This window comes from Eleginops maclovinus, chromosome 20, assembly GCF_036324505.1.
Source record: "Eleginops maclovinus isolate JMC-PN-2008 ecotype Puerto Natales chromosome 20, JC_Emac_rtc_rv5, whole genome shotgun sequence".
Taxonomy (NCBI): Eukaryota; Metazoa; Chordata; class Actinopteri; order Perciformes; family Eleginopidae; genus Eleginops; species Eleginops maclovinus.
Genome location: NC_086368.1, coordinates 8,314,646 through 8,330,851, shown reverse-complemented (window position 1 = coordinate 8,330,851; position 16,206 = coordinate 8,314,646). Strand labels below are relative to the sequence as shown.

General features: G+C 43.4%; 1 protein-coding gene across 1 annotated transcript; it reads right to left on the bottom strand.

Annotated features, from left to right (window-relative positions):
* Nucleotides 1-8,517: 8,517 nt before the first annotated feature.
* On the bottom strand, nt 8,518-11,383 carry LOC134882385 (protein FAM200A-like). The gene is made up of 2 exons (XM_063910033.1): nt 9,081-11,383; nt 8,518-8,942 (listed from the first exon to the last, which is right to left on the bottom strand). The coding sequence occupies exon 1, from the start codon at nt 11,163-11,165 to the stop codon at nt 9,084-9,086; it is 2,082 nt and encodes a 693-aa protein (XP_063766103.1). The 5' UTR covers nt 11,166-11,383; the 3' UTR covers nt 8,518-8,942; nt 9,081-9,083.
* Nucleotides 11,384-16,206: the final 4,823 nt, after the last annotated feature.

The following is a 16,206-nucleotide window of genomic DNA, read 5'->3' as shown; positions in this document are numbered from 1 at the left end:
CTCTCGTCTGAATTTGTACAGCAGTGTGTAAATACAGATAGAAAAGGTTGAAGATCGGTAATTTCCTTTAATCAAGGGCTGCCCTAGAAGCAAACATTTTAAAACACTGGAAATGTGATTTAGCTCAGCAATATCTACTGCTGAGTGTTTATAATGGCTCAATAATAACTGATTTTGTAATGTCACAGCAGCAATTGAGAGTGGCTCATCTGCAAGCAATGCAAATGGGTGCACTATTTTTAGAAATGAGTGCCAAAGAGAAACAAATCAAATACCATCCACTAAATCCACAAAAAGTATCCTGTCAATGGACAATTTCTTGTTTTCAGAGCATTTGGAACATCGGAAATATGTAAAAAAATAAAATAAATGACATACAATCTTGTCCCAGCAAAACAACATTTTTGTTGGCTGCCACATTTTGCAATGTCAAGTATTTTTCAAGGCACTACACTAAAGAGTTACTCCTGAAATTTGCCTTTAAAAAAAAAAAAATTCAAATGTTCTTTACAGAATGGCATGTCAAGAGAATCTATAAGGCATTCTAATGTGATGATGTGCAAAGGATTTAAGTAAAAATATGTCAAACAATCACAAGATTAATCTAAACCTCACCCTCAGGGTATGCAATGGCCAGAAAGAAAGTACAGTCACGGGACACACCACAGAACAATGAGCAAATTATTATTTATGGAAATATTTGAGATTCCAAACAGGAATTTGCCACATTGAATGGCATGCAGGAAAATCTCACACATGCTGTGTGAGTGCACCACTGAAAGAGGCCTGTGAGGGTGGTGGTCGTGATGAGGATTCTCCTGCAACCATTTACCTCCTTTCGGTTGCCATGGCTACACAGCCGGAGGCCCGAGCTCTTGGACGCCGAGGCGGGAAGAGGGAGAGGGAAGGATGCTGGGAAGCATGGACCTCTGTTTGGCTGCCGCGCCTCTCTCTGCATGCATCAGCTAACTGAACCTGGCATTTCAAAAAAGAAACAATGTCCGCAGCACCTTGGCCCTGTGAACCAATCTGGGACTTCCACATCTATCCCACCACATAGATATCTCTGTGAAAGGCATTGTGATAAGGCAGAGAAGGATAGCTATCCTTATAGCCGCTCTTGGGGTAAACTTTATCTGTAATACCATTTAACACGAGAAGAACATCAGTTGCTGTTGCGGTTCTGTGACTCAGCAGTGTGAATATTTTGTTACACGTACCATTTAATGCAGCTGCCTCTAGCTGTGGTAAAAACATTGTACCCAAAATAACATGGTTTGACAAACTATAAAACACTCAACAATCGTTTAATGATAAGTCCAAAGTAATGTACCTGTTCATACACATTGTCTCAAAGAAAGACATGAAAGGGACCCTATGGTTTTTTTCTAGTTTGTTATAGGTTTTTGGGCATTTAAATGATCTACAAAGGTTTAAATTCAAAAGTTTACACCAGATGGAGTTTCTCTCCCTCACATTCTCCCTCTGCCTGAAACGCCTCAATTGAAGTCCTTTGTTTACTATAGTATAGTATATAGTAATAATAGTGACATCACTATGTAACGCTCATGCTTCTATTGGCTAGCACTCCAACACATGTATGTGATAAGCTGAGGGGCCCGATATCTCTAATTGGTCGACCAATCACAACAGAGCCGATCAGCTAATCAATCAGAGCAGACTGGGCTCTGGTTTCAGACAGAGGGTGAAAATGAGGTGCTGCAGCACAGGCAGTATGAGCAGTATTTGAACATGGAATCATGTCACAATAGAGCACAAAATACAATACGAAACCTGAGAATTAGCAGAATATGGCCCCTTTAAATACTACAACATTTAAATACTTTTTTCCTGTGACAGTGCTGAAAAATGATCATCAGGCAACACCTAACTTTGTGAATAAAAGGAAGCTTTAACTCACATATTAAGTTATTTATCCACCAACAGCCTGTCTGTTCCTGACCTACAAAGACAGGAAGCAAGCACGACAGAGAGGAACGTATGCAAACCCTCAGAGAGGAAGCTTTGAATGAATAATGGCCTGGTAGCTTACAGTGGGATAAGGGTTTTGGGACGATCAGGCAGCAGAGGGATAGAGTTGCAGAGTTCAAAAGGAGCCACACCTGATGCTTCGCTGTTGTCCGGTAACTGACAAGCGGAATGGCCACCGAGTTCAGAGAAATGGGGATTTGGTTCATGTTGGCTTGACATTGATAAATGGAGAAGGTTTGGGCTACAGGCAAGAAGGGGCTGTCTGCAATCACAGCACTTTTTCCCCCTTCTCATCTGTCTTTCTAGCTTTTTGACACCTATTCTCCAACATGTGTTAAAGCTTTTCTTCTTTCTTGAATGTATGTTATTTTCTTTTATATGAACTCTTATTCATTTATTTTAAGTATTTGCTGTAAAAACTTGGGTCATTACAATGGCCAAGAAAAAAAAAGGGTGGTCAAAAATGAAGTAGAAGCAGCGATGTTCTGACTTTAATGACTGATCCCTGATGATATCATCAGAGGATTAACCTCAAATTAGAAATCTCCCTGCTGCAGCTCAACATTAAACAATTCTACCCTTCATGAAAGCACCTTTAATATCGTGATCCAAGAAAAACAAGTGTGTACAGCATTAAATGGACATTTTGGCCAAGAACAACAAAACATTTTAGGCATTTGTGATTTTTTGTGATATAACCTGGCACAACCTTGTTTTCACCAGCCCAAAATTAATCAGAAAAATGCCTGAATAGACTGTCTGACAATCTGATTTGTATTAATATACCCCTACTTCAAGTATGATGGATTCGTTTGTCTATGCATTTACTTTGCTCAGAGCACACTATCTTCTCTAAAGGCAGTTTAAGCAAAACAAAGACAAAGAAACACGCTTTATCATACACTTAAAATCCGAAAGCAGTCTCTTTAAATATAATAAAATAAAACCAAACCAAAACAAAAAATCATGAAAACTAAATTATAAAAGACTAAATAAATCAGTAATAGATAGATAGATAGATAGATAGATAGATAGATAGATAGATAGATAGATAGATAGATAGATAGATAGATAGATAGATAGATAGATAGATAGATAGATAGATAGATAGATAGATAGATAGATAGATAGATAGATAGATGGATAGATAGATAGATAATGATTTGATAAATCATGAAAAATTGAATTAACAAAAAATTACACATAAATAAATAGAGAATATTATTTTTTTTAAACTGCAAAATTTAAACGGATGTTTAATCCCTCTCAGTTTTCCTGAGACAATGCCAGCAAACTCCACTGAGGTGTGAAGCATTAGTCATAGGCTGGTCACATTTTTTGGCAGCAGATTTAAAATATCATTCAAGGTAAAGAGGGTGAGAGGTGGATCGGGGACACAGCAGCTGTGGGCAGCCATGAGCATCAATGCATGCTACTGGCAAACTGCTCATCCACTGCAACAAAACACAGGCTGGCAGAGTGGCGGACTGTGTTACCCTCACATTGTATTCCTTATATAGAACAAAAAGAAAAAAGCATTGTGAAGTGAATGCTTTAAAGAAAAAAAAAACAAAAAAAAAAACAAAACAAAAAAAAACTCATCCATCAACAACACGGTTCTTGATGCACTTTTTTCCAGTCACTGTTGAGTTAATGAGCGTTAAAGAGCCACAGGACCTGTATCCTGATCTGATTTATTATTTATTCTGCTTTAAGTTGGATTGCTCTGGGGAAACAAGCATTCACAGTCTGCAAAGATAAAGTCAATAAAGATGTCAACCAAGCATTGTAAAACACAATCAGATGCCACTGTTTATACTTCAGCCAATAAATTGCATATACTGTACATCAAGTTCAATAAACTAAATGTATCATTGCTTATGTTATTTTATACCCTTGTGCTATAAGGATTGGTCATTTAATTACTTATATCAGAGCTTCTATTATTTGAAAAAGTATTTCATGTGATAGTCAGCCAAAGGCGATAATTAAAGTCTAACAAAAGTTTGTAATAGCTCTGTACATAAATGCTTAAAATAATACATACTATAATAATAACTACTGTTCTTACCCAATGGGGATTCATATCGCAGAGGGATTGTGAATAATGTGTGTTGAACTGGAGAAATTAATCCAGCACAGTAAACACATTAACGATGAATGAGAGGAGAGCAAGCTGGTAGCACGGAGTGACAGAAACAGACTGACTCACTCCAGGGTTTTTGAGGTCAATATATATCCCATTCATTCAATTCTGAGAAAATACTATGTGTTTATGAAACTGCTAAGAGGGATGATGGATACACGTATGACCTGTTGTCAAATTGTGGCATCAGAACAATGAAACACAATGTTTTCTCATGTTCTTATGATCATCCTGTATGGACCATTTACATGCACAAAAAATGATATAATACACTACAGAAAATGTTAATCCCCAAAAAGTATAATAGGGCATCTTTCGATTGTAAATTGTTATTCGCCTTGGCTCACTCACTTTTATAGAAAATTTGATAAAAGTTTTCTTCTGCTTTTTCAACTCGTGTGTCGACAATAGATGAAACATGCATTGATCATCAACTTGTGTTGACCTAGGACGACTTGAAATGATTCAGAAAGGTTAGTAGGAAACTATTAATAAATCAAAGAGAGAACAACTTATTTTAGGGATTCTCTATGTATAAATATAGGCTTCCATTGGCCTACTTAGAGTGTGAAGATGGATTGGGTTGAGTCAGCAGCAAAGTGCCGGAAAGTAAATGGAACAAAAGAAGATTGGAGACAGGTCACATTTGTTCTACTCTGCGCTTCACTCAGTGGAGCTCCCTTACTGTTTACACTTCCCTTTCACAACAACATAAATGTCAAGGCAAAGCCTGAGCTGTGACAGTGCAAACATAGAGACTATAGCACTTTCCATACTGCGACCACAGGCCCGTCCACCGTTTTAAATTCGTTGTGATGAATTGTTGCTGATTGATAATAACATAAAGCCCGCTCTAATCCTTCAAAGTTTCCCACAGGACTTAGAGCTAAGCAGCTGAAGGGTGGACGAAATTCATTTAGATGCAGTCACCTTGAAAAGGTCAACCTTGTTTATTCTCCTTCACTCCATCCACATGTCCGGAACAATTAATACCGGCACAGGGAGGCGATAAACTCAAGGACTGCCATTAGGATGTCCAAATGTTTCTCTACTGTGTCTCTAAGCCATGGTGATAAAGTGGAGGTGATGATGCAGATTAATGGCTTCATCAATAACTGGCTGAGCAGCATCTGACAGTAAATTCTCAACAGCCTGGAAACACTCTAAAATCAACTGGCAGTTTATACATCAAACAAATCAATCAAGTGTTACAATCAATGTCGCAGCCTCACGTGGGGAGCAGTAAATAAAGGTACCATCTTTGATAGGTGGACAATGCTCTAGAGCAGTGGTTTTCAATAGGTGAGGCGTGCCTCCCCTGGGGGGCGCTAAAGAGCCACAGGGGAGGCGCGACGCATGAAGAAAAAATAACGTACACATTTGTATGCAGCTCTATTGAGATCGGTAATTGTTTGTGTATTAGCTGTCAAATGCATCGTTGCCTTGTCCCAAGTCAACAGAAGTCAGCAGTAAGGGAGGAGACAGGACCCAGCAAAAAACGTAGGAAATATGATCCTGAGTAGGCTACTTAAAGTTAGGTTTCACCTGTCGGGGTCCGAGGCTGCATCTCTGCCGCAGGAGGTGCTAGTGCAAATGACAGCATGACACCATACAAACTTAGGCGTCACATTGAAACTAAGCACACGAATTTAGTGGACAAGCCAGTTGAGTTTTTTGAGAGGAAGCGTGTTGATTTTAGTCACAAAAAAACACAATACAGTTGTTTGGCACTATTTACATGAAGGCGACAGAAGCATCTTATCGTGTCGCGCTACGTATAGCGAAGGCAGGCAAACCCATAACATTGGCGAAACATTGCTACTCCCTGCAGCTAGAGATATGTGTTCAGTGATACTGGGAGAAGCAGCTGCTAAACTTGACGTGATCCCTATCTCTGACAATACCATCCAGCGACGAATATCAGACATGGCTTGTGATGTCAAAGAGCAGGTCCTGGACGGTGTTCGTGAAAGGCCCTATTCAACTAGATGAGTCCACTGACGTCGCACACTGTGCTCAATTGATGGTGTTACGTTCGGTTTATCAAAGAGCTCAGGATGCAGGAAGATTTTTTGTATTGTGTTCCTCTACCCGCCCGCACAACAGCTAATCCCCTTCACCTCCACCTACTTGTGTGAGTGTGGGTTTTCCGCACTGACCCTGATTAAAAACAAATACAGATCAAGGCTGCAGGTGGAGGACGACTTGCGTTTATTTCTCTCGGAAGTGCAGCCCCGCATCGAACACTTCTGCGCATCGAAAGCGCGGCCTCATTCCCACTGATATGGACGATTAAATTGAAACTCAAAGTTGTGTTGTTGTTATGCCCCTGTCGTTTTTTGTTAGAAACACTGTTCAGTCATTTGTTTACTTTGGTTACCATAGCAACTCAGACGTAGTGCATGCTGGGAGAAGGCTAAGAAGCCGGTTTCTCAGTGCAGTGATTAGCTACGGTTGTGTGAGCCGTGCCGTCTTCAGTTCTTCCGTTACACAGCTATTCTTTCTCCCTCTTCGCTAAAGCAACGTCTGTGAGTATATGTTTACACTAACCTATCGAGCAGTGCTGAGTTTGTGTGAGCATTAAAGACTGTTAGCATTTTTGATTGTGTATTAGCTCTATATTTTACTACTGCCGGATGACAGATTATATTGTTTATAATAATGCGGATATTTTTGCTGTATTTTCAGTTTCACAAGATTCTCAGTAAAACTTCATGGAATCAATCACATGCGTCCTGGAGGTTATTGGGAGTGTTTATACTGATTGGGAACGTAGCCCATGCCATGACAGTGAAAAGACGGCAACACAGCTTACGGGGGCTACGAGGATCGCTTCCTACGGAGCTACACCACATCAAGAGATAAGTGGCTAACACTACAGCTTCCAGACAGCTTCACGCTAGTTTATTTCTCTTGATATTGACACAACGCAGCAACGGTAGCAAAGGAAATAAAGACGACTCTCAGTCTATACACTCAAGGAGCAGTCGCTCATCTGGTTCATCGTCTAGCTCAAAAATTAGCATAGTCATTGCCAAGGCTAAGGCAAAAGCTGAAGCAGCGCAAGCTAGAGCAGCACATTCGAAAAAAGAAATTGAACTGAAAGTGGAGCAAGCACGTATTCAAGCCAATCTTGATGCATTAACTGAAGAAAAAGAAAAAGACGCTGCCATAGCAGAGGCGAATACTCTCATGGCTGGTTGGTTAGACATGGGCTTTGAAGTAAGCAGTGAGGCTAGTGACAGGGACCCCCAGTTTATCAAACACCAGCGCACAGCCACCTACGTGTCAGAGCAAGACAGCCTATACAACATTAGGCCATCAGGCCCAATAGAGGGTAACAACGCTCCTCCAACACTCCACACACTCAAAGAAAGTCAAACTCAAGCTGCTGCTTCCTCTGCCATCACACCTCACCACTCTCCTCAGGCTCCCCAGACAAGCAGGGCACCAGTACAACAAAGCTTCAAGCAGTCTCCGCACTCCACTCCAGCTCCTAAGCCTAGTGGAATACCTCCACCGGACCATCAGACCTTCAATCAGCATTGCCCATTTCCTATGTACCTGCCTGTTCATGGGACGCCTTACAGAACCAGCCACGACTACTCATCAACCAGTGGAGACCTTGTTAGATATCTTGCCCGCAACCGTCTGGTGACGTCAGGTCTCAACCCGTACAATGACCAGCCAATGGACTATTGGGCCTGGAAAACATCATTCGGAAATACTATCGCCGGTCTAGACCTGTCTGCTGCAGAAGAACTCGACCTCCTAATCAAGTATTTGAGTCAGCAGAACAGGTAAGAAGAATAAAAGCAGTCAACATCAAGAATCCGAACATTGGACTGCGCATGGCGTGGGAGCGTCTCGATGAACTATTTGGCTTTACCAGAGGTCGTCGAACAGGCTCTGTTCAACAAACTGGAAAACTTTCCAAAGGTCACAACAAAAGATCCACAGAGTCTCTGGGATCTAGCTGACCTGTTGTCAGAACTACAGGCCGCCAAGGCAGATGGCTTCCTCACAGGCTTGGCATATTTGGACACCTCTAGGGGAATTAAGCCCATTATTGAGAAACTCCCATACAACTTACAAGAGAAGTGGCTATACTTTGGAACAAGATACAAACGTGAACATTCTGTCAGCTTCCCACCTTTCTTTGTACTGGTAGACTTCATCTACACAGAGGCAAAGGCTCGTGCAGACCCAGGCTTTAACCTCTTCATGCAAGCTCCAACAGAGAAAAAGAGCAAATGGGAGAGGCCCACAAAGACATCTGTATATGATCATAAGACACAGGTCTCAGGAACAACCAAGTATGAGCCTAAAGGTGCTAGGGAACGAATTGACCCAAAATAACATTGCCCCCTACACCAGGGGTTTTCAACTGGTTTTGTCCCAGGGACCACCATTCGGACTAGAAAGCAATCCGCGGCCCACTGATGTGCCTGCGCGTGCGCGTGTGTATTTGGTGTTACATGCATAGCTCAATGCATGAAACATGAAAGAGAGGCCACGCAGATTTTATAATAATAAAAGTAGATTTATTAAATTAAATTAAATTAAAGATTATTTTAAAGAAAGAATAAAGAATAATAAAGTGTTGTGCAATTCAGTATTGGGAAAAGTAACTAAAAATGTCATGCAAAGTCAGTCTAGGTGTGTGACAAAACAACAACGGAGAACAAAAATCCAACAACACCGGAGAACCAAAATCCAACAAATGAAGACCAAGGCAGCCTCAACTGCTGGCTGGTCAGGGCTTTTATAACCCAGCCAGGACAGACCTGTCACCAATCACCTGCTGTAGAGACAGAGAGATTGAGAAAAGCAGAGAGAGATTGAGAAAAGCAGGGAGAGAGAACAGGCTTACCATTAACACAGGGCGGGGCCTAAACCCGCCAGGGTCGTAACAGTGAAAACATGGGAGAATTAGGCCTACCTGTCAGTGTGATATCTGGGCGTGGTGAAGTCCACACAGCCTGTCTATTCGTGGCGAAATGGTAGACAGAGACAGTCTCATGTCATTCTCTGGATCAAGCCTAGCCCTGTACTTATTCTTTAAGTACGCCAGTGTAGAAAAACCACTCTCACACAGGTATGTGGTTGGAAAGGGCAAAAGACACCTCATTGCTTTTGCAGCAAGCTGTGGAAATTCTGTCTGGCAACTTATCCAGAATTTAACAAGGGGCTGTGTGTCGTACATATGCCTCCTGACAGAGTCTGTGGACATCTCAATCAGCTTATCCTCTTCCACAGCCGTCAGACTTGACCCTACTGATGCATCGTCACTGAATGGGAGCAGGATCCACTTGCTGTCACGGCGCCACTCTTCCGAATCAGTGAAGTACTTTGCGAATTGACGCACAAGCTTCCTCAAATGCTCACATATAGTGTCGTTGATGTCAGTGCTGTCAGGGTATTCCTCAACTGAAGGAAACATCGCCAAGTTATTGCTCTCCACTCGTTCGATCCACTTTGACATTTTTTTCACAAATGCGTCGAGCTTCTCGTAGAGCTGCATGACGTTTGCATCTCTCCCTTGCATGGAGCTGTTCAACTTGTTCAGCTCTGCAAAAACATCTGTGAGGTACGCCAGCTTAGTTAACCAGTAACTATCGTTGAAATTGGAAGCCAGATCAGAATGCTTCTCGCACAAGAACTCGTAGATAGCTCCGCGTAGTTCAAACACACGGGCGAGCACAGCGCCGCGAGACAGCCAACGCACCTCTGAATGATAAAGGAGAGAGCTGTGTTCACTTCCCAAGTCATGGCATAGGGATGAAAACAGGCGTGTATTCAATGCGTTTCGTTTTATGAAGTTGACCGTCTTGACAACGACATCAAACACACCACTGAGCTCAACACTGAGATCTTTGGAGGCGAGAGCCTCTCTATGAATCAGGCAGTGTGTCCAAATTACCCCCGGAGCCACCCTCCTTACATGCGCAAACAGTCCAGTCTTGCTGCCACTCATGGCTCGGGCCCCATCGCTGCATAATGCAACGCACCTCTGCCACGAGATATTGTGCTCCGTGAAAAAATCGTCCAGTGCTTTAAATATTTCTACACCGGTAGTTCGCCCGGGCAGTGGTTTGCAAAAAAGAAATTCCTCGCACATAGTGCCACTGTCCTCGTATCGCACAAATGTTAACAGTTGCGCATCATTAGTAACATCTGTCGTCTCGTCGATTTGAAGGGAAAACAGAACTGTCTGAAGTTTTGCCATCAGCTGGTCTTTGACATCATTTGCCATTTCCCCAATTCGTCTTCCGATTGTGTTGTCTGACAACGGAATAGTTTTTAATTTGTTGGCACATTCTTCGCTTACCATAGCTCTGCACATATCTATGGCTGCTGGCAATATAAGCTGCTCTGCAATGGTATGGGGCTTCTTACTTTTTGCAACCCTGAGAGCGACCAGATACGATGCTTTCAGTGCGTTTTCATTTATTTTTGCACTCTTCCTCATGGTAGCCTGCTGTCCTTTGAAATCACGCAACATCTGTTGCATGTACTCAACGGGTTTGGCCTTCAAGTGGACGTGATGCGTCTCCATATGCCGCGTAAGTTTCGACGGCTTCATAGCTTCATTACAGAGAATTGTTGAACATACGAAACACAGTGGTACCTCCTCTCCTGCTCTGTCTGTCGTCACTGTGAATCCATATTTAACATATTCCTCATTGTATTTTCTTTTTCGTCTTTTTTGCGAAGTTGACGCTTCGGAAGCCTGTCCTTGCCCTATCGTGGCGGCCTGTCCCTCTGTCGTGGCAGCCTGACCCTCTGTCATGGCAGCCTGTCCCTCTGGCACTTTCCTCACTACAAAACGATCCATTGGTGCTAGATATATAGCTAGACTAGTACATATGTAACAAATGTTTGCTGTACTACAACCTATCTTAAAATACTCTCGTCGGCTATGCTTATAAATGTGTGTCAACTTTGCTCGCAAGACTGTACGTAATGAATAATAAGTGAGGTTAGCGACGCAACTCATTACCATTAGCGAATCACAGGCTACCATAGACTGGATAGGCGCAAGGCTACATTCTGTCAGCTTGAATTTCCTTTATATTATTTTAAACATATTTTTCACGATATGTAACGGTATTCTGGAAATGTGTTGAAATATCAAAGCGAATTTATATTAAAAAAAACAATGGTGAACTGATCAACATAGGCTCTTGTCACGGACCACATGCAATGCCGCCGCGGACCACCAGGGGTCCGCGGACCACCGGTTGAAAACCCCTGCCCTACACCAAAAGCCTCACCCTCTAAGAAAATGCAGAGGCTTTTATGAAAAGAGCATAGAGGATCGCAAGCAGCTCTTGAAAGAACACTACATCTGCTTTCGCTGTTGCTCTTCGGCAGAACATCTCGCAAGGAACTGCACTGCTGAGATAAAATGTATAGAGTGTGAGAGCACTGCTCATGCAACTGCACTACACCCCAACCAACCTACCTGGAGATCTAAGTCGTTCCCTCCCACTTCAAAGGACAGCGGGGAGGAGGACAAAGCGGATGACCACGAGGTCAAGTCGACATGTACACAAGTATGCGGGGAAGGTCTAAGCGCCAGAGCATGTGCCAAGATCTGCCTTGTCAGTGTTTTTCCAAATGGATGCAGAGAGGCCTCCAAGCGGATGTATGCCATACTGGACGAACAGAGTAATCGGTCCCTCGCTCGGTCTGAGTTCTTCAATGTCTTTGAGATCTCCGGATGCTCCTACTCATACACACTCAAGACTTGTGCGGGACGTACAGAGACAGCGGGGAGGAGAGCCAGTGGTCACACTATCGAGCCAGTGGACAAGCAACTGAGCATTCCTCTGCCCACACTCCTCGAGTGCAACCAAATCCCTAACGTCCGTGCTGAGATCCCTACCCCGGATGCAACATACCACCATGCTCACCTGAAACGTATAGCTGGCAAAATACCATCTCTCGATCCAGATGCCAAGATACTCCTCCTATTGGGCAGGGACATCTTGCAGGTTCACAAGGTTCGAGAGCAGATACGCGGTCCAGGAAATGCACCGTTCGCTCAAAGGCTTGACCTAGGATGGGTCGTCATCGGTGACGTTTGCCTTGGAGGCGCTCACAGACCACTGGAGGCGAGAAGCTACAAAACAGCCATCTTATAGAACGGTCGCACAAGCCATCTCCAACCATGCTGCAACAAGATCACGGTCAAAGAGACGTTCAGTCAAGCACCTAAACATCTGGCATTAAACCCCACGTATGGCTCAGCGACATTCATTCGAGGCAGCCTGTGACAAACCATCTTCGCACGTACTCCTGACGACCACAGACTTGCTCCATCCATAGAAGATTCAAAGTTTCTTCAGATAATGGACGCTGAGTGCCACCAGGACAGCTCCAAAAGTTGGGTTGCACCTTTATCTTTTCTTTACCTTGTATCACTCCACCGCTCACTGGAAAAATGGCCGCAGATGAAAGCCCACTTCCTAGAGTTTATGGAGAAGATGCTTAAGAGAGCGCATGCAGAGGTTGCCCCACCAACAAAACCTGAACAGGAGAGCTGGTACCTGCCCCTGTTCGGCGTGTATCATCCCAGGAAGACAGATAAGATCCGCGTGGTCTTCGACGGCAGCGCATCGTGTGGAGGGGTATCGCTCAACGATGTTTTGCTCACTGGCCCCGACCTTAATAATAGCCTACTAGGCATTCTCATGAGGTTCAGGAAGGAACAAGTAGCAATCACTGCTGACATCAAGCGCATGTTCCACTGCTTTGTCGTACAGGAGGACCACCGGGACTTTCTCCGCTTCCTGTGGTATAGGAACAATGACCTCAACTCTGATATTGTGGACTACAGAATGCGAGTCCACCTATTTGGGAACAGCCCTTCACCTGCCGTTGGCGCGTACGGTTTGCGAAGGGGCAGCTAAGGAAGCAGAGGCCGACTATGGCAGCGACGCAAAAAGATTCATCAACCGTGAGTTCTATGTTGACGGTGCTTTAAAGTCCTTTAGCACCGAGGAAGAAGCCATCAGTGTCCTTGGGGGAGCACAGAAGATGCTTGCAGCTTCTAACTTCAGACTGCACAAAATTGCGTCAAATCGGCTTGCCGTCATCGAAGCATTCCCATCCAAAGATCATTCCAACGATGTCAACAGCCTAGATCTCTTCGTCGATGACTTGCCTATCCAACGTAGCCTTGGATTGTTCTGGAACATGCGCAACGACACCTTCACGTTTCAGATTGAAGATGACAAGAAGCCGTTCACCCGCAGAGGGGTACTCTCGCCAGTGAATAGCCTCTATGACCCTTTAGGGTTCCTCGCACCCATCACGGTTCACGGAAGACTGATACTCAGAGAACTCACCACACAAGCAGAAGATTAGGACTCGCCTCTACCCAAAGACATGGAGATTGAGTGGACCAGATGGAAAGAGTCACTCCAAGACCTAGAGGGGCTCCAAATACCACGCCCTTATACGTCCTTCTCCACTGCAGGGGCACTAAGAAGCGAACTCTGTGTCTTTGCAGACGCATCAGTTAAAGTAATCGCAGCCGTAGCATACATCAAGGTGACAAGCCAACAGGAAGAGACAGAGGTTGGCTTCGTCTTTGGGAAAGCCAAGTTGGCCCCCCAGCCCGGCCTAACTATCCCAAGACTTGAGCTCTGTGCGGCTGTACTCGCTGTCGAGATCACCGAGATGATAGCTACAGAGATGGACAAGACGAATCCAGGCTTCAACAGCATGGAGAAGTACCTAAGTACACAGAGCTGCACCTGGGTGTTTAACCCGCCCCACGCATCTCACATGGGTGGAGCGTGGGAACGTATGATTGGCATCGCCCGCCGTATTTTGGAGTGCATGTTGCTGGACCAGAAGAGGTCTCGTTTAACACATGAGGTTCTGACTACACTCATGGCCGAGGTAGCTGCAATCATGAATGCCAGGCCGCTCATCCCAGTGTCATCGGACCCGGAATCACCTCTCATCCTCACACCAGCAATGCTTCTGACCCTCAAGACAGGCTCTGCGCTTCCTCCTCCACCAGGCAGCTTTGATGAAACGGATCTCTTCAGAGAGGAGTGGAAGCAAGTTCAGGGCCTGGCAGATATATTTTGGAACAGGTGGAAACAGGAATACCTCAAAACATTGCAGCTTCGGCATAAGTGGCAAGGAAAACGGCCGAGCCTCCAAGAAGGAGACATAGTTCTCCTGAAAGACAAGCAGGCCAAAAGAAATGAATGGCCTATGGGCATCACCACGAAAACCTTTCCAGGAGAAGATGGATTGGTGCGGAAAGTCGAAGCTGAAATCGTCAAGGATGGAGCCAAGAAGACCTTCTTTCGCCCCATTACAGAAGTAGTTCTGCTTCTTTCCCCAAAGACTGATTCTGTTCGTTAATGTGGGCTCTTTAAAGACCCCAAGCGGGGAGTGTTATGCCCCTGTCGTTTTTTGTTAGAAACACTGTTCAGTGTCATTTGTTTACTTTGGTTACCATAGCAACTCAGACGTAGTGCATGCTGGGAGATAGGCTAAGAAGCCGGTTTCTCAGTGCAGTGATTAGGTACGGTTGTGTGAGCCGTGCCGTCTTCAGTTCTTCCGTTACACAGCTATTCTTTCTCCCTCTTCGCTAAAGCAACCTCTGTGAGTATATGTTTACACCAACCTATCGAGCAGTGCTGAGTTTGTGTGAGCATTAAAGACTGTTAGCATTTTGATTGTGTATTAGCTCTATATTTTACTACTGCCGGATGACAGATTATAATGCGGATATTTTTGCTGTATTTTCAGTTTCACAAGATTCTCAGTAAAACTTCATGGACTCAATCACATGCGTTCTGGAGGTTATTGGCAGTGTTTACTAATTGGGAACGTAGCCCATGACAGTTGTCTTGAATGCATACATTGGTTGGCAATAGGGTTGATTTCGCTCTTGTAGCGCAAACGACGTGAATGGCGTCATTTTGTTTGTTGGTTAAATCTGAGGTTTTATGTGGCTGAAAACGTTAAAAAATGTGATAATATGTGAATCTGCTCGATCGGATAACATGCCCTCAATGCAGTTGACCGTTAAATGTTATGTTTTCCGTGAACAAGCGTTGTAGTTCATTGATCAGAGAGCTGCCAATTGTGCTGATTTAGTTTAAGACGTGCATCTCCTTCAAATGTGCGCTTAAGGCCCAGACACACTGTGCGGATTGTTTGACTTGTGAATGCGGCTGTCCTTTCCTATTCTAGGGGAGGCTCACATTCACCCAATTTGAAAACCCCTGCTCTAGAGTCCCCACTATGCAATTATTTTACAAACATTGAAAAAAAACTGTTGAACACATTTTTATCAAATATCCTAACATTCCTGTTGTCCTTGGGTCAAATGTTAAATGCATTTATGTCAGGGGTTTTTCCATCAAAGTGCAACAAAAACAACATGGATGTTTTCAGACTATGCTGTTCGCAAGCAAACGTTACGATGCCTACTTTTATTGAATTATGTGTTATTTATCTATAACATCTGGTGTCCTAAAGTGCTGCCATTAAAAAGGAAATGGTTGCAAAATAGAATACATTTAGATCTGCCCTAAAGTAAATGATATACTTTGGTCAAACCAGGACAAAATGTTCACATTTCACGTGCCGAGAAAGTTTAAATGTGACTTTTCTTTAGTATTTTTTTCTTGTCATTAACCAGCAACAGAAGTCCACATGTAAATTGACCTTGAGTGAAAGCTGTTTTAAAAATGACTGAACAAGGTGATTAACTGATGAGTATAAAATTGTGATTAAAGCCCTTTCAAAATAAATAATTACAAGTCATAATTGTCATATAAAGACAGAAAAGTGAAATGCTTTAGAATACCATCATTTAAGTATAATTGTAATGTTCCCACCATGATTGTTTTTTTTAATGCATCACTTAACTTAGTCGAATATAACTATAACGTATATTGTAGTTTGAGCTTCCATTTTAAAAATTATATTGAGACTTAAGATCGTCATGATTTACTGAAATGTTTCACATATGAAAACACTTGATTAATTCAACCTCTACCACATCCCTGATTGCGACACAGATATAC